Genomic DNA, 23124 nt, shown 5'->3' on the forward strand with positions numbered 1-23124 from the left:
ACCGTATCATATGAGGCCCGAGTTCCTCTTGTGATTGTCATGATGTAGCTTTACAAACACATGTACAGTTTGTGGTGAACACGTGGTGTCCTCATTTCCTGTTTGTCACTTTTGTGCAAATGTCTTCCTTTTCACGAAATGAAAATAAAATAGCAAAATCCTGCACCGCTAGAGCATGTATTGAAGATTCCCTAAAACTAGAAATAATATGGTTTTTAATAGAACATTTAAAAATACAGTTATATCCCAGGTAAACTAATAAGACGTGGCAAGCTGAATTTTATAGCAAATTAGACAAAAACTAGAGGTAACATGGTCTTAATATGATATTAGACAGTTAACAATCACTGTTACACCTGAAGTAATCTAATCAGACATAACGAGCCCAACCTTGTATCAAGTTAGACAAAACTCACAACTAGAAATTATATGTGATTCACTAGACAATAAAAAACGTATTGCAATGCTAATTAACCTCTCAGAAAGTCTTAAAAGGGTCTAACAGGAAGGAAGTAAAGATGTTTTTTTGCTTTATTCTGCAGTACAGTTTTCTCTAAAGTGTATCTGATGTAGTTTTTGCAGAAAAAAAGTGGAATTGGAAAGTTTAAATGCTGAACACTTTCTCAGTGTACGTGCACCGAGGCTTCAGGTTTCCACATCACACTTGTGTACGCTGATTGTAGGACAGCGATTGGCTCCCAATCCATTTGTGATGTCACAAATCATGCTTGTAGCCCCACCTCAGATTTTCAGTGAGCAGAGAGAAACTTTACACTTCCAGCAGATGAATGTGAAATTCTGCACATGAAGCTCCAACATTCAACTATAGGAACAAGAAGGAAAACACATTTTGGACTGGAGGGGGACTTTAAAATGATCTCATGAATCATAACAAACCTGGTTTTACTTTTTTCCTAAAAAAAAAACAGCTTAAGTTACATATATTCAGTATAATTTGGGTATATATATATATATAAAGCCCCAGAATCCAAACTTTGCCTCAGACTTTATGATCTGTATGACACTCTCTATTCATAGACTCTCGATTTGGAAGGAAAAAGTCATTTAACAGGGAAAAAATGTTAGAGACCTCAGGAGGAGCAACAAAAGAGGGATCCCTCTTCTCAGATGGAGAGACACTCTGCGTGCCAACTGTACAGAGTGCACAGACAGTACAGTAGTGGAATTACAATGTAGAGAAATAGTTTTTTTACGGCCCTAATGCTGTCTCATTACACATTTTTCTAGTTGCCAGGGTCTGTGGGGTCAATGAGTTCTTTCGGCAGCCATCTTGAATTGATGTCCACGAGAATGGCGGAAAAATGCAGATTTTCATAACTCCTGAAGCAGACTTTTACGTATAGTTTTGACACAAGAAATCAAATACTACTCACTAACTGAAAGCAAAACTCATCAAAACCCTGTTTCACAAAAGAAATGGCACAATATTAACGTGATATAACGCACGTAAAGTATGATACTAAGTAAATATTTAGTGTAATAACTTAAAGACTTTTGGGCAAGGTGTTAATGTAATTTGGTGATGTATTAGTCAAACAATAGTATTAGTAGCAGACCACCCTTTGTTATGTGGAACCAAACTGTGGGGAAAACAGCTGTCAATGACGGTGCCAAAACCATTATGGAGACGCACACACCTGAGCACGCAGCTCACACACACACACTCAGACACACACTCACACTGATGTTTCATCCTTGTATGATGTATTAGCAGATATGAGAGGCCAACCATAAAAGGCCACAGCAGCGCTACAAGGCAGCATCAGGCAGCCGCTGCGGTGTCTGCACCGGGCGTCTAAGTTTACACTTAACACGAGGGGGATTTGGACACAAACAAATTCTCCCTCCAGCGGGGACGCTGCCATCCCCGCAGCCTCAGGCAGTGATTTAGTAATATAGAAAATAGATCTACAGTGTGTGTCTCCGTGTGTTTATGTGAGAGCATCTCTGGCTGCCGCGCTGAAGAGGGGACTGGATGCTGCTGGTTTATAGCAGGACATGGTGCAGGACTCAGAGTGTGGCCTGTCTGCATTTCATCTCACCGCACAACACTACCTGAGGTCTCCTACGTATAAGAGCCACACAGAACAATCATCACACACAGTCACTTCAGTTAAAATAATTACAGATAGTATAAGAATTATGTGCAAGAAAAAGATGCTGAATGGATGTAAGTCGTAACTCAGTTGTCACCAGGTTTAGAGCTTTGGTACAAGGAACTTTTAAAGCTAATTTGTCTTGTGATGTCACAGATATAAACTTTGGACTCCACTGAGGATGTTGAAAATCTTGAAAACAAAGAAAGCCCCATAAATAAAGGTTTAAATGAAAAAATGAAAGTTGACTAATGCCTTTGAGATGAGATGACCATCTGAGCTTTTCATATAAAAGTTTTATTTAAAGTAGTGCCAGCAGCACAAGTTTACAGGAAAGGTCCATAATCCAATTCTTCTGATTATATAATATTTTTTTCTGTCTTTAAAGCTACTTTTAATAATAAATTACATATCTACAACATATCAAATGACCATGTGTCTCGACGTGACGTTTTAGCCTGCACATGTACTTTTCAGTTGCAAAATATTTCTCTCAGTAGCTGATGGTGACCAAACCAGAGCTAAAAGGAGAGTGAACACTGATGATGCTGGACAGAAACATGAATTCAAATGAGGATGGATGGGATTTTGCTTTGTTCCCTGTAACAACATTATATATAAATATATTGATTTTATTTCCACAGTTACAACACTCACCAGCTAGTTTAGTTAAAACAAACCCTGATGCCTCTCTAATACCCAGCCTCTGCCTGAAACTGGTGCATCTTTGTTATCCCCAAAGTCAGTTTCCTGGTCAGACCTGCCGTAAATCGCCTCCATAGTGTATTTCTTTTTGTCACACTGGCCTCCGTCGGTCTTGGCGGCTGTGTGGCACCACCACAAGCATAAGAGTCCAAAGCTCCTGTGTGTGCGAGTTACACCGACACTCCCCTAGGAGTCAGGTTAGCTACACGGCTAACTGAGCTAACTAGCTAATGGAAGCTACAGTTTGCAGCAGTTAGCAGTTACTCTGGTGATACGCTGCCCCCTATTTGTTTGATGAATGAACAGGTGGCCCGTTCCCAAAGGAGAAACTTAATTTGATTCTCTCATCTGATAATTTCAGTGTTTCTATTTCATCTTTCTTGTGCTCCTCAACTTCATATATACTCCTAATATGTTTATATTTCTGCCCAGATAGTTTACATCCACAACATGGCATCAGTTGCAACTGTTTTGATATGTTAAATCAATAAATTCACCTTCACAAGGGAACAGGAATAAAGCAAATCTATTCAAGGAGAATTGAGTCAGCCCGTGTGGAGCCAGGCTGGCTTAGTCTAAGGCTTGGGTTCACAGGAGGCGTCCCTTATGAAATGAGGCTTATGTAACCTGTTGTAGCTCTGGCTCTCCCCTCCTCAGATGGGCATGGTGTGTTTTAAACCCTAACAGCGAACTTGACATAGTCAGACGCCTTCACAGACTTTTCAGACACCACAGACAGTGATGTTTATTTTATATTGATGTAAAATGTGAGAAATGTTATAATTACACACGTTTTACCTCAAATACAGTATGTGTTACCAAACTCCATACTTCTCTCTGGTCTGTACATTTCCTTCATATAGCTGTAGTGTATTACTGACCTGACAGGCAGCTTCTCAGGCAACTGAATGCTCAGTGAGGGAATAATCTCCAGCTCTCACCACTGACATGGAGACTAATGCTGGCTCACCGAGCAGTTTGCAGTGGTTTGTGGCATCGTGTGAATCAAGGAATCTGTTTATGCAATGGAAATGTAAAGGAGCTTTCAGTGAGAGGCTGGAGCAGGGGCTGGAGCTCAGCTTTTCTTTCATCATACACAAAATCGCTCAAATTGATTACACGGGTGTTGTACAGCTGTTGAAATCAGCTACTTCTGTCTTTATTTGTGCTCTTTTTCTCATTATGGGACTGGAGAAGTTATGTTTATAACTTGCAGACATCACATCTATTATCTTTCAGCATCAGAGTGCAAGCCATGCAGTCAGCCCTGTGGGCCTGCCAGTGCCCAGCTCAGTGTCCAGCCTCAGGCTCCCAGTGGAACAGGATCTTCGTCCTCACTATCGCCTGCCTCTATCGCTGAGGATGTCTTTTTTGGTAGCCCCGATGAAGACCAGGTAAAACTTTGTGATCTTGTTTATGTTCTTTGAAACACATGCTCCCAGTATGTATGTCAGTAGGTCCGCCCACCACTTTAATTGCAGCTGTTGGATGGATTTAAATTTTATACAGAAGTTCGTGGTTACCAATGATCATGACTTTGTTGATCCCCTGACAAAAGTTAGCGCCACTGTACCGTGAGATTAACATTTTAGTTTTTTTAATTAGACAATCCATCCAAATATACTGAATGAATTACTGTAAAATGTGTTACTTTGGACATTCATATCCAAAGATGATATTTTGTAAAAACTTCTAACCTTTGGCCTTCCATCCACTGCCATAACAAGGTCAAAGTTCAGTTTTAGTGCTTTGTTTTCAGTCAGCACCAGCAGAAGCTCCTCTCTCCCGCAGAAAACACTGCTCCTGAAAAGCCTCGTCAATAGTCCCGCCTTTAATTCTGTGACATCACACTATGTCACCATGTCATACATTTGCATAATTTATGCCTAGCAGTTTGATTGGCTGCTAAGAATTAATTTAACACAGCTGCTTTTTGTAGTTAGCAGTGTGTTGAGCTGTGTTGTTGAGCATTAAAGTGTGTAAACCTATTCTAGTAGCAGCCCACAATACAATTATGAACCTGAAAATGAGAATTATACTTCTCCTTTAAGAGATTTTCTACAAATATGACAACAATACTTCTAAAATAACTTACCAACTCTAGGCAAACATGGTAAACAATATATATTCTATTAACATATATAAATATAGCCTTACAGAGCCACTAGCACAGCTGTAGACTCTTTGTTCAGAATATCTTGTTTATCTCCTCTCTGTTCTCCATGTCAATCTACTGTCTGACCTTTCTAATCTCTTTTTAAATGTTTTCTTGGCTCCATTCTGCTCCTTTCTGCCTGCTCTCCTCCCTTGCTGACTTGCAGGATACATGTTCAGTAGTCAGTGACTACGACTGCCCCTGTGCAGAGGTGAGCAACAGTGTGGAGGACCTGCTGGGCCTCAGCCCTTCTCTCAGAGACTCAGAGTACTTTAAAGACCTGGAGGGAGGGATACCGGCTTCACAGTCTACTGCATTTCCAGTAACAACAGTCCCAGAGAGCAAAAGCCTAACTGTTGGCGTCCAGGTGTCCCTAAACACAGACAGTCCTGCCATCAACCAGCCTGTACAGAACTCTTTGACTCTTTCACCTCAGGTCAATGCACCACCTCCTGCTTACTATATACACCCTGCAGAGGAGCCTCATCACAGCTTTGTGGTCACTCAGCTGAATCATAAACTATTGCCCGGCTGTGTCATTGACAGCGGTGGCTCCTCAGGCCCTGCAGTAGGGCTTAGCTTGACAATTAATCTGAATGGACTATTGGGAACAATGGATACAGGAATAACAGGAACAGAGGAAGTAAAGGACCAATGCAGTATGGATTTAGACGGAGAACCAGACCTGGACAGCTTTCCTATTCTGGTCAGATCCATGTCAACGTCTCGAAGGCACAGCTGGGGTGTCCCTGTGTCCCCCATTAACCTGGGGAGGAGGTAAGATGGATGGATGGAAAGAATTGGAGGGAGGAGTCTCAAAAGGATGAATATGATTACACCAATTATGACTCACATCTAAAGTTTTTCATATGTTTCTACCTGAAAAGTGAAATTCAAGTGTTTTCTTCAGCGTCACTCTCACAAACAAGAAGGTGCTTTTCAACTGAGCTGAGCGTCTCAGTGGTTTAGTTGGTAATTCACAGCTTCTAAATAATGCACACACGGCTGCTCTGGGCTGAGAACAGTGCACCAAAATACCTGATGAAAAACCAAACACAAAAATAAACACAGGTCATAGATCGTCGTGCTCAAACATTTTGTTTGGTTAATAGATACATGTGCTATGTCACTGCCTGGTTAACCCTCTGCTGTGTGTATGTGTTTGTTGCTGTGCTGTACTGCCAGACTGAGTCTGGATACCATGGCTATGGACAGTGATGGAGAGAGGGAGGATGATGAGGAAGGACAGAAAAGTCTCTTTGAGTCTGCCCAGCAGCCATCTGACAGCTACAAAGCATGTCCTGGAGATGAGATAGATGGTCCTAGGATCCCACGTCCAAGAGCCAGGGTCACCAGCATGGTAATAAAACATTATATTAAATATTGTATTCAACAAATGTGAATTTGTTCAGAGTCATCGGTATCAAACCTGCCCCATATTAGAGTGGATTGTGACCAATATGGGAGAAGTAAGTATATCTGTCTGTTTCCCAGGCAGAAAACTGTCAGTATCCAGTGCTTCAATACTTTGCGACTTCCTTCCCCTCTGTGGAAGTCCATACCCACTGGTTTCCACTGAAGACATAAATCCTTAAAAATAGGTCACGACTTTCACTCTTAAAAAAGCCTCAGTAATTTCTCAGAAGAGCTGGGTACTGTAGTTTTTAGAAAATGTCACTTAAACAAGAGGAAATAGTACATTTGTAGGGACTATTTACAGCTGTGGATTAACACACATTTGGTTCTCTGAAAAGTATTTACAGCTTCAGGTTGGTGTATGTGGGAGTGAACTACAACATGTGTGTTTGTGGTAATGTAGGCACAGGTTCACCACCACTGCAGTGACTCATTTATGTGTTTTAATGATTTGGGGGCAAAAATTGAGCTCTATAGCACAGAGGAATACAAAACTGTGTATCAGGTGTATCAATTGTGTTGATCCTTTAAGACAGGCTTTTTCAATCCTGGTCCTGATGTCTCCCTGATTCAAATAAGTGGGTCATTATCAGGCTTCAGGAGGGCTTGATGACAAGCTGATTGTGTCCAGCAAATCCGACATAGTCTTACATCCTATTACTTTGTGTGAAGCTTTTGCTATTAACTTTAAGCCAGTCAGAGATGTACTCTTGTCTGTACACCAGGAAACTTTTTAAATCCTGAGAGTTAAGGGAGAGCAACAGGAGGACATCAGAGGGAAGATTAGAAAACATTTTCTTCACAATATACTAACCGGATTAACCGACGCAGTTGGTGGCGTGTGACATAGTGCCGTAAAGTGTTACACACCTCTGGCGGGGGATTGTAGCAGCATGTAAAGTTACATAGCGCAAGAACAGGCGCTCAGGGTGCACAGTGGAAATGACAGAGGCTCAGTATATAAGAGTTATCCTCAAAAGCATCACAGCTGTATGTTGGGGAGTTGAGATATGCATGTGATGTAAATGTGTGTTTATTCTTCAATGCTTTCAGGCCAGTGGAGGGCCTGGCAGGCATCTCTACTCCCGCTCAGAGATCCTCGCCACAGACGAATGTTCACGTGCTGCACACATTTCTCGTGTTGTGCAGACATCCAAACAGGCTGCACGGGCAGCAGGAGGTGGGACTGAGTGTTTGTACATGTGGAGTACACGTTAGTTTGTGTTTTCACCATATCCATATCCATATATTCATATCTGATAGTTTTCTTCTTTCTCTTCTGCAGCAGAGGAGTTCGACCCTGAAGAAAACCTTCACTCTACTGAAGGACAGAGCCATATGTGAGTCTACACAGTCATCAAATACATCTGCAACTTGAGTTAGTGTGCAGTATTGGATGGAATATCTATTTCCTTTCCAGTAGCTGCTTCAGTCTGATTTTTAATGATGCTTGAAGGAAAGAAATAAAAGGATGCTCCTCTGGTTTGATTCACAGGAGGCGACTGTTGATCACTTGTGTCGTGTAAATTATACCTGCAACTTTTGAATGGCTCAGTACAATAGTTCACATACTGTTCTGGAGTTGTAAATCATTATAGTCTGGTCCTGCCGTCTAACTCCCACGTAACACGGGGGCTTTCCCCATTCCCTCCTGACATTTCTGCTCCATGTCATATGTCTGCAACCTCCTCCTCCCACAGTCCTCTCTCCCAGCTCCATAGATGGCCCCTCAGTGTGTGTGTGTGTGTGTGTGTGTGTGTGTGTGTGTGTGTGTGTGTGTGTGTGTAAGGTATATGTGTGCTCTGGTGATTGTGTGGATGCAGCAGACAAGGGAGGATTTATTTGTAAATCACAGTTTGACACCCAGCTCCCAGCAGTCTAGCCCTCTCCTCTCCTCTCCTCTCCTCTCCTCTCCTCTCCTCTCCTCTCCTCTCCTCTCCTCTCCTCTCCTCTCCTCTCCTCTCCTCTCCTCTCCTCTCCTCTCCCCTCTTCTCCCCTCTTCTCCTCTCCTCTCCTCTCCTCCTCTCGCAGCCCCCCACTCAGCCTCAGTGTCTTGTTTGTCTTAGGCTGATGGTACAGAAAGTTCTGCAGGAGCTAAAGCTGTATCATGGGTAAGTAAACAGGAGAGGGAGGTCTGCCTGCTTGTGCCACTTCGGAGCAGCTGCAGAGCCAGATTGTGATCAGGGAGCACTGCACTGTGTGGATTTGTGTGTGTGTACATGTATGTGCGTGCATGTGTGCTCACATGTGCTTGTTTTTGCACTGAAACACGATGACATTATCCCTGGAAAGGCTCTGCGACAGCACAAGGTGTCACAAAATCATCGGTTGACGGTGAACCCACCTAACAACGTAACCCGTTTCTTCTGCTGGTTTAACCACATTACTCAGATTGTCTTTATTTTTGTCAACACCCTTCACGTGTGCTGTGATTAAAGTTTCTCATGGTTAGCTTTGGTTAATATTCAGGCCAGTTTCTCCACACTGAAATCACCTCATTGTTCCTCCACAGAGCGAAGCAGAGGAACAACAGATCAGAGACCAAAGGGGCAGGAAGTGTCACCTGGTACGAGTTCCTCTCTAATGAGTAAGTTCTGTCTCACTAAAGCTGCACAAACAGTCACAATTATGTAGTTTTGGATGAAAATAAACGTTTTCCACAGAATAAGGTGCTCGATTATCGGGGAATATGTGTTCTGCTAATGCATGATGTGTTTCATTAGCAGAATATGAGAGGATACGGTCAAAACCAAAAGTGGTAAAACATTAACATTAACTGAAATTTGCTCTTGGTTCTGCAATTATGTGGTTTGTTGTAATGGTACACATGAAAACCCAATTCTCATTAATACAACAGTAACTATTCAACAAAATCAACCGCTTCCCCATAATGACTATCTCGGTGTTAATTTCCAGACTGCCAGTTATGAAAGAGCGTAACAATTATGATATACAGCGTGTCGTACCTCTTCACATAACGTTAGGGTTGATGAGTTATTCTAGGAGCCTTTTTATGTTATATTTGTAGAAAATGTGTTTACTTGTGCTCACAGCACGCAGCCACTGAGCCTGCTCTTCAGCAGCTTGCTAACTCAGTAGCACTAAGTACACAGCCCCCGACCTAAGGAACGAGTGAGCAGCAGTGGTAAAGCAACCCTTGATAGATAGCAGCTGCTATGCTCAGATGAGGGCTTGAAAATTGTTTCTATTTTTTCATTCTTACTTTATCGCCGGTGATATGTTGTAGTTTCTTTCTTGTGACAAATGTACTTATTGTAAGTCGCTTTGGACAAAAGCGTCTGCTAAATGCCCTAAATGTAAATGCAGTGGCAGTACACTCTTGTAGCGGCTAATGTTAGCATAAAGCTTAAAGAAACTGTCGTGCTAGGTAGCCCTTTTGGACTGAAGCACATTCGTGACATTTTGCTCATGTTCATTCAGTCGCTTACCGACTACCACAAAGCACACAACCCCTGAGCCCAATAAAAGAGCAGCACACACTCATGTAGCGGCTGACGTTAGCATAAAGCACACGCTCGGAGTAACTGTCGTGCTGGGTAGCCTTTTTGGACTGAGGTACATTCGTGACAGCTATTTTTTCTTATGTTTACATGATTGACGAGAGCACACTAGAAGCTAATACGGCTCTGAGTCTGTGTGGTTAGGCAATGCGCCTTGCTGTGTTTTGGAGGAGTGGCTCTGAATGGAGGACGCAGGATTTTTTTGGTTGTATACCTCCAAATTAAGCTTGCTTTTGCTGGTTTCTCCAGTCCAATTACCAACAACCATTATTTCAATCACAAATAAGGCATTTTTCAAGAATAATTAACGTTTGTGATCAAATATGCTATAAGGAACATGTTTTCCTAAAGACCTACGCCTTGCTATACGACTGGACGATGCTGAATGTGGGACCACCACACACTTCAGAAGAGGAGCAGGATGTGTGAATGGGCCTCAACTGTTATGCTAATATTTGTTTATTTATTTATCTCTGCTCTGTGACCCCCAAAGCTCAGACTATTACTCGGGCCCTGTGCGCGATGATTACATTTTCTATATTTTTTAAGTGTGAATTTCGTTCTCTGCTTCTTCGAACAGGAATGAGGATGAGGAGGATCGTACAGAGAAGGTGGAGAAAGGCACCAAGGTGAAGAGGACTCTCAGCTCCCTGAGGAACAGGGTGACTGGCTCCTTCAATAAAGATAGGGTAAACTCATACCACAGACACACTGAACTCACTGTGCAATGCATGAAAAATATTTGAAGAGCTAAAAATACTAATATTTCTATGATTAAGACCAATCCTGGTGTGCATGTTGCTGCACACAAGAGTCACTTAACTACCTAAAAACCATGTTATGCCTCCGACATGATTGTGCAACATCACACCCAGCCAATGCAACATGCGCCACAGTGAAAGAGTACACACAGATTTGCATATAAAACCCTCCGTCTGCGTCTGCTTCTCTTGTTCCTCTGCAGGGTAAGAACCGAGAAAAAGAGCAGCAGAAAGAGAAGGGGAAGGAGGCCAAGGAGAAAGTGTATGGCAGCAGCAGCGGCAACAGGCATCATCTGGTGCCTGGTTCTTTCTCCAGCTGTGCCACCTGCTCACTGTGCAGCAAGACCCTGCAGAAAAAGCATGGCCTGCAGTGCATGAGTGAGTAACACCTACACAACCACAGGTGTATACGCACACGCGCTTGTTCTCCGCCTGACGCAGGCAGTGAATGTTCACAGGTGCTCCGCTCACACACAAAAACACATCTATTTATGCACTTGCTGCTGCACGCATGCTCACTCGCCCACTTGTTGGAGCAAACAGTGTGTGTCCCCGTCCCTACACACACACACAGCCACACACACCTAACCAGAAATCATAAAGCATTTATTAAGCAGTCAGGAAATACTCAAATGCTGGGTGCAATAATTTCTGACTGTATGTTATTTTAATACACGTGTTGACATGTGGCTGATTATGGCATTCGGTCTCCGCAACAGTTTCATACCAAGAGAGTGATAATCACATCATATATGACAGTGGCTTTTCTATTGTACATTTCTGCTGAAAGGAAGATGTTATTGCGTATCAGTTCCTCTTCAAACAACATTTAAACTTCTGAAGCATTTCACACTGCGTCAGTACCGTGGGTCCTAGTTTTGCGCAACTCCTCTCACTTGTTTAGATGTGTTATCTGATGTATTAACACCATCCTCAGACAGCTGTTTATGCGAATCTGCAGCACGCCTTAACTCTGTTCGTCTGGCTTGAAGTATTCTTCACATTTCCTGTGTCTTTTGTGTGTTGGTTGAAATCTTGCAATAAGAAAGTGGGCCCTGCTTTGTCTGGGGGCAACCACAGCTTCACGGAGGAGACCTGTACAGGACATTTCAGCACCTCACAGCTGCTTTTTTTTCTTTCTGACGTCGTCTCTTACGCCACTCCTGACAGCCTGCAGGTCAGCTGATAAGCCTGCAATACCCAATGAAAGACATGTAAAACGGTTTGTGAGTAGAGTCCAGTGCACGTCAGACTTAAATTAGGCAATGGAATACCTTTTTATTATACAAAATATTTGAAATAGAAGTCTATTAAATAAAATAATCAAAAGCGTTTAAACTGATGAACTGAGTGGGGTAAAAATTTTAAAGAAATTGATTGTTGTGCTCTATAATTCCTACCATTTCATGAGGTCGTGGATAAGTGCAGTTTGATTTTAGAGATTTGGAAATACAGTGATGCAAAAATTAAAGGCCAAACTTTTAGTATTTTAAATTTCTTGCTTTAACATCCATTTTATAACATCCATTAACATTTCCTATAACAGAACCTTTTAAAATTCAGTGAAATGTCTCTTAATGTCTCCATACGACTTTGCTGCACTGACACATTTTAAATCATGGCCCTTTTACTTTTAACTACACTATATTAAAGTTAAAAAAAATAAGCTGTGATCCTTGTAATGCAATTAAACTGCATACTGTAGTGATTGTATTGATCTTCCACGGGCCCCATATAAGTGATACTTTCATCCTCCATCAGGGTATTTCCTCACGATACAGCCAGCCTGTTGTCTAATCAGTTGCGTGGACATTCTCGTAATTCGGAGGCTGACTTCTCACAAGACATGTGGTCTGTCGGTGGAGAATTTCACATCACCAAATAAAGTTTCAGACAAAGAACAAGGAAACAGAACTGTTCTCAAAAATTAGTGCCATTTTCATTTTCTGTCCAGCTGTCCGAGAAGAGGAGCAGTTAGTCACCCTGTGCTCCCACTTCATTATTTCATGCCTGTAACCTCATAAGTTTCCCCTGATCCTTCTGTTCTGTGTGAGACGAGGACCATAATACCTCAACAACATTTATAAATGCTGTCTGGCAGGAGGGGGGATGTAATGTATGATTGTTTCCAATAGTGTGCTTATTAAACAAAGTTGTTCTGGCATGTTTCACCAGGCACGGGGCACCACGCATCCAGTGGGATTCACACTGCACTGCTTCTTTTAGACATTAACCAGAAACCAATAACACATCTATCTGTCTGAGAGGATCCCCCATTCATCAAGTATGGCTCTTGAGAGTGACAAAGTTACAAATTCTACATTTTGACACACACACACAGACACACACACACAGGCGTGTGAAAACAAGTGAGTGCCCCTTTAATTTGAACCGAGCCCTGTGGGGATTCAGCCGAGAATCAGCCTGTGGAATGCGTCGTTTGTATGCCAGAGATTGTTCCCAGTGAGAGCAGGACACAAAACTGGACAAAAACAAGAATGTGGGATACTTGTTGCTGTTGATCTCAATGGCCGAACTGATTTATCAAGCTCGCGGGCTGACTACATGTCCTTTCGGATGCGGCTGCTTCAGATAAACCCGGGTCTCGTCGCAACGGTAAGAGGCAGCTACAGTAGCGATGGTCTCAAGCGGGATCAGGTGGATAACTCCCGTTGTTTCCCTCAATGGACTTCTCGGGCATCCTGACCGCTAGCTAAGCAGCTAAATGCTAACCATAGCCAACTTGTTGAATTCTCCTCCCGAAGGCTTGGCGTTTGGTTGAGTTTGAGTCGGTGTGTTAACAAAGGGGAAAGCACCTTCTTAAGTTTCCTCGATGTTTAATGTATCCCAAACTGGCCCGAGTCAAATCCCAGTAACTTCTGTAACGCGTAGCTCGCTAACTGTTAGCCACTTAGCGCGTTAGCCTGCCGACAACCGCTTCTATTTGAAAAACAAGGCTAGCTGGGTTAGCTTTAATTAGCTTAAAGTGATGGTTAATGTAATGGAGCCGGCAAACACACTAACTCTGCCTGTTTTTGTAATCCAAACGCTGCACAACTGCCCTTCAGTTTCACTTTATTTGCCCTTTTTTTTGTTGCTGCAGACTTTGAGGCTCAACAGGTGATAGTTAGCTAACGTTAGCCAGCAAGATAACTTGACCCGAGCTCAGCTGATCAATTTAGATGTAAAGGGGGGTTATTACAAGTCACACTACTCAGATATACATTTAGATTGTGATCAGTGGCGTAAGTAGTCGAAGCCACTCTCCAGCTGCTGGTGTTTAACTGTCTCTTGTCTTTCACACTGTGCTCCCTGGCCGCTGTGTTTGGCTCAGAGACTGAAGCAGCTAACTGGATCGGTGTTATGAAACGCCATAATCCTCGATGTGTTAAATTATGTCATTCTTCACTGTCAAATTCGTGCTTTTCTTACTCTTCCACCTTTCTGTTCTGACTGAGCTCTCTCTCTCTCTGGTTGGGTCACATGGTGCTAATTGTGCTTGGCAGGTCCGCCGGTGCATAACAGCCCACTCCACTGACTCTGGGTCTCACCCATCTCACCCTGTTAGCACACCACTTCTCCATGCATCACTGATTTGCCTTCCAGCATGCCTGACTCTCTGGGTGTCTGACTTTTGCGAGATTTAAGGTTAACATCTCCTCTCAGTAGATTTCCACCTCTAAATTGTTGTTTTCATTGCATCTATTGGCCTGATTAGTCAGGTGATGGACACTAAATCTAAATCTAACATCTTAGTCTATGTGTGTCTTTCACTTTAAAGTATAAAACATTTATTCGGGCCTTGATACTTCTGCCTCAGCTTTCCCCAAGCTTGATCTTCTAGTAGTATCTGGTCCAAAAGTGGCGATCATGGCCCTCCTTTTTGGGTGAGAAATGTGGCCGGGGGAGATGGATCGCTTCACTGAGTAAGCACCTCCCTGAGCCCCAGTTCCTCCTGTTTCACTAGATGATGTCATAGGTCGGCTGGCTGCTTCAGAGTTTGCCCCAAGTGTTGATGTTTTTGTCCTTCATCTCGGAGAGCCCAGAGTCTGACACACCCATGCATGCACAGGAAGCAGGTGATGTCAGTTCGTGGCTGCTGTTTAAGAAATGAAGACCTTTTTTTAAAACAGCTGTTATGACCTATTTGTCTTCAAGTTGGTCTTTACAACTATTTGTGGGAGATTTTCTAAGAACTGCATAGGGTGGAAGGAGGTGGTATGTGGTTTATTCTTCACCAAGAATAGTACAAAGAAAACCATTGCAGAAAATAGCTGTAGCTATAACCTATATATTGAATACCCCCCACGTTAGGATAGATTTTGGTCATAGTGCACAGCTCTGAATCAAATCTTGTATATAGGTAATAAATAAAAGCAAAACCTGAAGGTCTAACAAACGGAAAACATATATGTGATGAAAAAAGGGATTGTATGATTATGTTTTTCTTTTTTCTTGCTATTTGGTGCAGATGTTGGAGTGTGATGAAGAGTTTTTATTGCACAACTCCAACTTAAGATTGAAAAAGAATAAACAGGTTATAAAATCTGTACATTCATAACATGTTATCTTAACAAACAAAAAAAAAAAATCTAATAATCTTTGTCATGCTGGGGGAATGGTCATCAGAAATGTTTGCACAATTCCTAGTTAATGTGACAAAACCACTTGACTGGGAAACTCCAATTCCACCCACACTGTCTCGAGTTCAACAGTGTTTGTAGTATATATGATAAAACAACTCTTAAGTGTACTGTTGAGTTAATGTTTCCCTGGAATAACACCGCCCATCTTATCAGGAACACCGCCGATTCCAGTCATGTCCCATAAGATAACACAAGGCAACACATTTTCTCTTCAGACTAAGAGTGAAACTATTTTTTAAAATCTCTTTTCAGCCATCTCTTAGTTTTTTGGGTGGTTTCCTTTTCTGCCACCCTGGGCAGTCCGAGGAAAAGTCTGCTCTTCTATCTCTGCTGATCGCAGCGGTGACCTCGGCTTCGCTTGCATTTCTAGTTCATTGAGTGACTCACTGAACTGTGCACTGCTGTATGCCGCAAGTGTGCTTCTTGTGTGATAGGGTAGTTACCAGTCAGCAGATTCTGGGTGTGGTAGTGGTTTTGATGGGGGACTGAGTGTCGCGTGGATCCGCTGCAAACCACGTTGCTGCTGATATGACCGAGTGACTGGAACTGATCACACCGGTCAAGAGTAGCAGAGCTGGTTGTTCTCCCTCATGTAAACCACTATGTTAGTAGTGATACCGACCTTGTGTCTGAGCTGTGTATGTGTTGATCTGTTGGCTGTGGCTTATTTGGTGGTGCAGCATTCGTATATTTTCATCACACGCTGTGCCATCACCGAAAACGTCGAGGTGGTCTGTACTGTAGCTGCAACAAGTCATTGCTGATAAGCTGTGATATCAGTAAACAGAAAACACACTGTTCTTCCTTATCTTAGGATCGTTTTGGACTTCCAATTAGCAAAATTTCTTTTGAATGGAGTTTGGGTAAAATCACTCCTACTACACATTCCTTAACAGAAACGGCTTATGTTTGAGTTCGTCAGTGATAACTGGAAGTGATGTTATTGCAATGACATGGGCGTTTCATTACATTTAGATCTGCTTACCTACCAGATCGTCTTATCTTTTCCTGTTTTTCACAGTCGTTCTCCCAGCCTTGCCCCGTCAGTGTGTCTTAGCTTTGTTGAAGATGTACTGAAAGGCTTGGTCAACTTTATGAAACGTTGAAGACTTGTTGTGCTTTTGTCTGAAAGAGCCAGGCCGGCGGAGAGATGGAATTTTGGGGAATTTTAGTTGGAGCGAGGTGGGAAATTATCCTGCTGCTTGACTGCTGGTGAGTTTGTTCGCCCACTATCTCTGTGCCTGTTATCTTCTCTTAAGGGGTAAAAACAAAACATTATATTCTCCAGCCTCAAAACTGAGTGAGATCTGATGAGGACAGTTCAGTCTGAAGCAGTCAGTTCTGAAAAGGTGTTGTTTAGTGCTATCAATTCATTTACTGAATCCTGAATTGACAAATTAATGCATTTTCTGTATTTACACTGTGCTTTGTAAAGCAGAGCCATCTCTTGACACATAGAACACAAAGTAGTAAAGTAACACAGTCATATGAAGAAGATGTAGTCTGTGCCTCAGCCTCACGCTGTCATTTTACAGTTCAAAATATCCTTGAATGCTTTTGTATTTTTTTTTGCCATTGACCAATTGTGCAAACTAATGTCAGACACCCCAAAATCATGTAAAAAGAAATGATTTATGATTTATGATTTATTCCTGCAGGAATATATATGATCAAGTAAAGATGTTGAGTAATTTTCTTTCTGCCTAAACAGACAAGAAGCCTAACTCTCACAACAGTGTATTACAAGTTAACAAGCAGGGAGGCAAACTCATTAGAATATGCAATAATTAAGATCCGTCTCTCTGATGAATAAGCAGCGTTGGAATGTGCCCGAGGCCGTCAGATTTGGGCTTTTACAGCCAAAATCTTTCTTCAGGAGGGCAAAAACTCCGACCACCTGCCTGGCTACTTTTTCTGACTGGCTGTCTCCTCCACGTCCTCGTGGAAAGCTCTGCTCATCTCATTTTACCCAAAGTGATGTCTCTAAATTGCTTCTTTTGTCCAACCAACATTCGAAAACTTAAAGACTTTTCATTTACCATCATAAATGGGAAAAGGAAAGCAGCAAATCCTTACATTAAAGAAGCTAGAACCACCAAATGTTGACAATTTTGCTTGAAAAATGACGATTAATCGATTATCAAAATAGAACTATTTATCTTTTGATCAATTTATCGATTAATCTTTGCAGCTCTAGTGTCATTTGTGTTTGATGTTCAGTGCTTTTGGGCAAACTGCACTGCTCTGTGTCTACATTAGGATTCAGTGGGCTTGCACTGATCCAGAATAAAATGTGGCATTTGAGTGCTGCTGGATCCAACTCAAAAGAAGGGACAGAGCTGCGCTGCTGGTGAAGATTATTCAGAGGCCAGTTTCTGTTTTCTTATCCTTCGGCTCAGCCAGCAATTGTTCATTTATTACCAGAGAGAGGACAGAGGGGGTAGGTTAAAGATTATGAATGAAGTGAAACAGTAGAGTCAAACTGCATCACAGAGGAAATATTAGATTACACTTACACTCTCTAACATAAAGGACTTATATATGCATCTATTATTTATTCCTCCACACGCAAATAATCTCTCACTGCTTCATGGCTTTACTGCGCAGGAAGAAGATTTTTTGTCATTGTCTCCATTGTGCCAGCACACAAGGAGAATAAGCAATAGAGGCCTTTACATTAGCCTGTGCAGCAGTTAGTGGAAGTTGCTAGTGCGGGTCCTGTTTAAACTGTGTTGTTCACAGGTGTGCCACCTTTGTCAACAAGCTATGCAACCAGATTCAAACAATCACCTTACTGCCCTGTCCACTGTGTAACATGGTAAATGTAAAGGGGGCAGTGTCGGGGAAACCTGCTCACTTGCTATAAACAGGAGTTACTGGTCAAGTTTGAACAAAATGCATGTTTGAGAAAATGCATGATAAATGTTAAAGTGAAAATAAAGACACTAAGATCCTTGTTCCTTTTAAAATAATGAGTCTGAGCAGTGTAATACACGCAAAACAACGACACTGATTCTAATGTCTGACATGTTCTTCCTTTTTTTGAGAGGCCCACTTGCAGTCAGCTGAAGTCTGTTGCAACAAATCATGCGACTCTCTTTTTAGTGTATATGCATTTCTGTACTTGCGTACATCTGTATACCGTTTATGTTTTGCATTGAAGGCCATGTGCTTTTTGTCCACGTCAGTCTGGTTTTACCTGCCTCGGTTGGGATCAGGCATTTGCATAGTGATAACTTAATTTGTTTGGCCTGCCTGGAGTCCTTCAGGAAGGGCTTCTGTTGCTTACCTTATACAGTAGCCAGGCTTTCCAAAACAACTCTGTTTTGTATCCCTGCTAAACCGCAGAGATAAAAATCAGTCATTCTATCTAAACTTGAGCAGGAGCTTTGTTTTCCTTACAGGGAGGAAAGTGGACTAAATGAGAAACTTATTACTGAGAAAAAGGGAGTTCTTGACCTGCCTACAGGTTGACTCTGTGTCTTGTAAACAAACAGGAGCCACAGTGTTACTGCTGCACCAGGCTCCTGGAGCTAGATGTGTTTCTTTCACTTTGTGATGAGAATACTTATCTGAAAACAAATACGTGACATTGTGATTGTTGATGGCGGCAGCTAAAAAAGCCTTTTTGCTTTGAACAGCTCCTCCGGGGGCTGATGGATTGGTTTTGAAATTTCAATATTGGTTTACTGTGTCATAGTTCCCATCCATATTCAATCCAAACATCCCATCTGTTGCCTCTGTGTACTGTGTCCTCTGTATCTTATGCAGTGCTGATTCTGTGTTCCTGTTCTGCCGTTTTTCAGATTGTGCTGTGAACGTTCACAAGAGCTGCAAGTCTCTGCTGGGCGAGTGCACCAGCAGCAGGAATAAGGTAAACACAACACTGGAGCACAGAAAAACAAGGACTAAGGCTACAGCGATGTCACGCTAGTACCCTGACTTCCACTGTGTCCTATTGCTTTGGACATAGATACCATGTATATACACATTTACATGGTCAGACATTGGATCAGTAGCGCTGACAATTAATTGAGTGAAAAGAATAGATTAACGATTAATAAGAACAAAGGCAATATTGGTGTGACACTTGCTTAAAGAGACAGTGCGCCCAAAAATCAAAAATACATATTTTTCCTCTTACCTGTAGTGCTATTTATCATCTAGATGTGGAGATGTCTTTTCTGGAATATATTGGAACTCAGTAGCACTCTGCTTGTGGTGCTCAAGTGCAAAAAAAAAAAAAAAAATTTAAAAACTCAACAGCAAAGTCTCTTTCCAGATATCATGGCCTGGTTACTCAAGATAATCCACAGACCTCGATGTTAGCAGCTTGTAGGAACTATTTTGTTTTGCATCTACTCATGAACAAGAGGCTTGTGCTCGTGACAGTGTGGGATGTAAACATTAATGGTGAGCTGTAACGTGATGCTAGTTTAGTTGGCCTAGTTAGCTAGCCTCTTCTCTGTGAATAGATGCACGCTTCCTTCTGTGTGGTTATACAGAAAGAAAATAGCTCCTACATGATACATACAATTGCTCAAAACAAGGTCTGTGTATTATATTAATTATGAGACATTGCTGTTGAGTTTTTCAAATGTATTTTTTCGGAGCTTTTGAGCACCACAAGAGTGTCGTCTAGTTCCATTTTACGGGAGAGAAAGCAGACATCTCTACAGCCAATATCTCCAAAATTTGGCAACTCACCAAAACAATCTGGATTAATAAATAGCACTACAGGTAAGAGGAAAACATGTATTTTTTAATTTTGGGGTGAACTGTCCCTTTTTAAGATATATTTATGCCTTTTTGTCACAATATATTGGAAGAAGTAGGTGCCAACAACATCGAATTTGAATTGTAGTTGCATAATTAATAGGATAGATTTAACCCACTACGGCACTAAATGCACATGTAATTGTCAGACATTGTTGTTTGTTAATCATATGTTGCGTTACAAAATGTTTTCACCATCAACAAGCAATTCCTGCACCTGCAACCACAGGTCTTACTCTCTTCATTAGCCCCTACTTTATGCTCTGTAGTTACATCTTTGAGGAGGTGCGCATTAGCTTTAAGGGGACCGTCCATGTAGCAACAAAGCCTCCACATGTACAGTTGCACCTCAACAGAGAAGCCTTGGAATAATGCTGTCTTACTTTATTTTCTCCACGCAGAGAGACTCTGTACCGAGGACTGGCTCATCAGGATCTCCTCACTTTGGTAAGAACAATACACACCTTGTGAATCCCACTAACAACAGTGTCACTTGAAGCAGGTAGGTGCATTGATTAGATGTTTTGGTCCCTATGTGTCAAATTAAAAAGCTGGTTCACTCTCTGGTGGTTTGGAAAGGATTAAAAAAGATGAACCCTACTGTATTTGCGTGATAAGTGATACGTGGGTCTGGGTCTTCTTTGGTGTGTGTGTGTGTCTTCCTACATAATAATTAGGTGATAATTAGCCGTTGTTGAGACCACTAAAGTCATTAGCCCCTGGTTCAGTTCAAGTAATATTGTTTTCTACTTTAACAGTCAGCAGCTCCTGTTGCATGTAATTGAACCCACAGGAGGCAGCAGCAGCAGCTTAAGTTAATCTCCTGTAGCAGTTGTTATTCTCCTCTGAACAGCTGGAGTCCGCCGAGACACACCTGGTTTCAATCAGTAGTTTGTGCAGGGGGTCGGAGAAATGTAACGAGGGTGTATTTCTAGAAGATACCAGACGTAAGGGACCTAGGATATAAAACCAGGCTCCATGCTATCCTCCGCCTGTCCACGTTCTCTACACCAGCGGAGGCACATCACTTAATTTTTATTAACATCTAATTATAATGCAACAGAGACTATTGAACCTTACCTTGGAGTTTGGGTTGCTGCATTCCTCCCTCTGCAACTCCTGCTAGTTTGAGACATTCCCAATGGAGCTAGCTGTTACTAAAGATGCTACCCGAACCCCGGGCACCTCCAGCGGTTGCTCCGCGACTGCTAAACCATCCTCGTCCTCTTCCCCATCTTCCTCCGCCTTATCGTGGGGTCTGTCCAGACGTGTCGGCGTTCGAGTGTTGATGCACCGAGACCTGATCACCTGCCGAGTGTTCAGATCCCTGCCTCGATCTGGGCAGAAAAGATACCGGTGTCGACTCCGACAGGAGTCAAACACCCATCCACCCACCTCCTCCTCCTCTTTTCCTCACCAGTCATCTTCTCCTTTCTCTCTGTCCTGTCCTCCTTTCTCCTCACGTTCCTCCTCCGCATCTTCTCATTTCCACCGTTCACTCCTCTCTCGTCTGTCCTCCACAGCGCTGAAGGATCGGGACAGAGAGCATTTGGGCCCAGCCTCATTACAGGCCCTGGATGGCCACCCAGGTTTTCTCAGCACCCCAGGCATGACCATTAGTCCGTGGGGACCTAGCACTCAGCCAACTGCCACCTATACCACTAGCTCTACCGCAGCCCCTGCCTCCAGCCTTGGCTACAGCCTCCGTGACCACAACAGCTCAGGGTGAGCATCTCTGACTTTTTCAGTCCTCCACTGAAGGCCTTTTTTTGGTTTCTCTCTTTCTTTATGACTTGTTTCTTTTTTAAAAGATTGCTTATGAAGTTCAAAACCACCACAAAAATGAGCTCTCTCAAATCTATGATACTGTAGATGTTTACAGGATCTGCTGTATATTAATGCTGGTTATTTTTAGTTTCTTTGCTGCTGAAGTACTATTTTCTGTATGCCATCGTAAGGTGTGTATTTATAGTTGACATATCAAGGCAAGCTGTCTTTTCTAATAGAACAACTGAGACTAGACGTTTCTTAGAAGTGGACCACTTTTCCGCTGCATCGCTAAGAAAAGTGTGTAGGGAGATTGTAAGGCAGTGGGAGAGGGAGAGGGAGACAAAGGCATAGGGAAGGTGTAAACGAGCAGAAGACAGGGAGTCAGTAGGAAAGCGGAAAGAAAAATGTTGGACTCTTTCTTTCTGTCTAATTTGAACATTGATGATTATTTAGACTAGCAAAGGTAAGTGGGATTAAGTTGTATTAGTGTCAGCATGTACGCCACCTTGGACCTGTGGTTGTCGTCCCTCAGATCCCTCCCCGGGGAGATGGATGAGACCGATGCTCTCCGCTCCAAACGCTGCAACGACGATGCCATTTCACTCGCTCCCTCCACCACCGAGTCCATCATCGTTGAAGGTGAGTTGACTGACCGAGGTGTGGATGGAACTTGAAACTCAACTACTTTTTTCTGAGCCTCTTCAGTCCTCTATGATCTATGCATTCGCCTGAGTGCAGAGTGATAGTTTGTTTTCGGGGAGTTTTCTTAAATGCAGGGAGGAGAGTGTGGAGAGTATTTTGTGAAGTCAGGGGTGACCTCACCCTTCTCATTAAGCTCTAGAGTGTGTGGGAGAGAGAGACAGGCTACCCAGGTGCTAGCTTTCCACATACAAAAAGCTACTGCACCATCTTTTTCTCCCAGCTGACCTTTTCTGTGGTTTATTGTTTAACAGACACACACTCTGTCACTCAGGAGCAGCTTGTTTTCCCTCTCTGGTGCTTTACAGTGTATTGCTGAAGCAAGAGCATAAAAAATAATTTGACGATGTCTGAGGGACACTTTGCACAACATTGGGGTTACTGTCTTGTATGTACTTTCCATTATAGGCACTATAATGATGATATCAGTACAGAATCTTGGCCACAAACACTTTTTTTTAAAGGGACAATTATCAAAAATACATATTTTTCCTCTTACCTGTAGTGCTTTTTATCCATCTAGATTGTTTTGGTGTGAGTTGCTGAGTTTTGGAGATA

At 42.5% G+C, this 23124-nt stretch overlaps 1 protein-coding gene across 1 annotated transcript in view; it reads left to right on the forward strand.

The window, feature by feature from the left end:
* The window catches only part of arhgef18b (rho/rac guanine nucleotide exchange factor (GEF) 18b), a 47469-nt gene that overhangs the window by 1160 nt on the left and 23185 nt on the right, over positions 1-23124 (forward strand). Inside the window, exons 2-14 of the mRNA XM_073476784.1 lie at positions 4062-4216; positions 5144-5754; positions 6163-6337; positions 7447-7573; positions 7679-7733; positions 8460-8504; positions 8906-8980; positions 10495-10603; positions 10879-11053; positions 19128-19195; positions 20499-20544; positions 21621-21822; positions 22400-22506. Of these exons, the coding sequence (XP_073332885.1) occupies positions 4062-4216; positions 5144-5754; positions 6163-6337; positions 7447-7573; positions 7679-7733; positions 8460-8504; positions 8906-8980; positions 10495-10603; positions 10879-11053; positions 19128-19195; positions 20499-20544; positions 21621-21822; positions 22400-22506 (1950 nt within the window). The remainder of the gene's footprint in view (positions 1-4061; positions 4217-5143; positions 5755-6162; positions 6338-7446; positions 7574-7678; positions 7734-8459; positions 8505-8905; positions 8981-10494; positions 10604-10878; positions 11054-19127; positions 19196-20498; positions 20545-21620; positions 21823-22399; positions 22507-23124) is intronic.

The sequence above is a fragment of the Pagrus major genome, chromosome 11 (genome assembly GCF_040436345.1).
Source record: "Pagrus major chromosome 11, Pma_NU_1.0".
NCBI classification, from domain to species: Eukaryota; Metazoa; Chordata; class Actinopteri; order Spariformes; family Sparidae; genus Pagrus; species Pagrus major.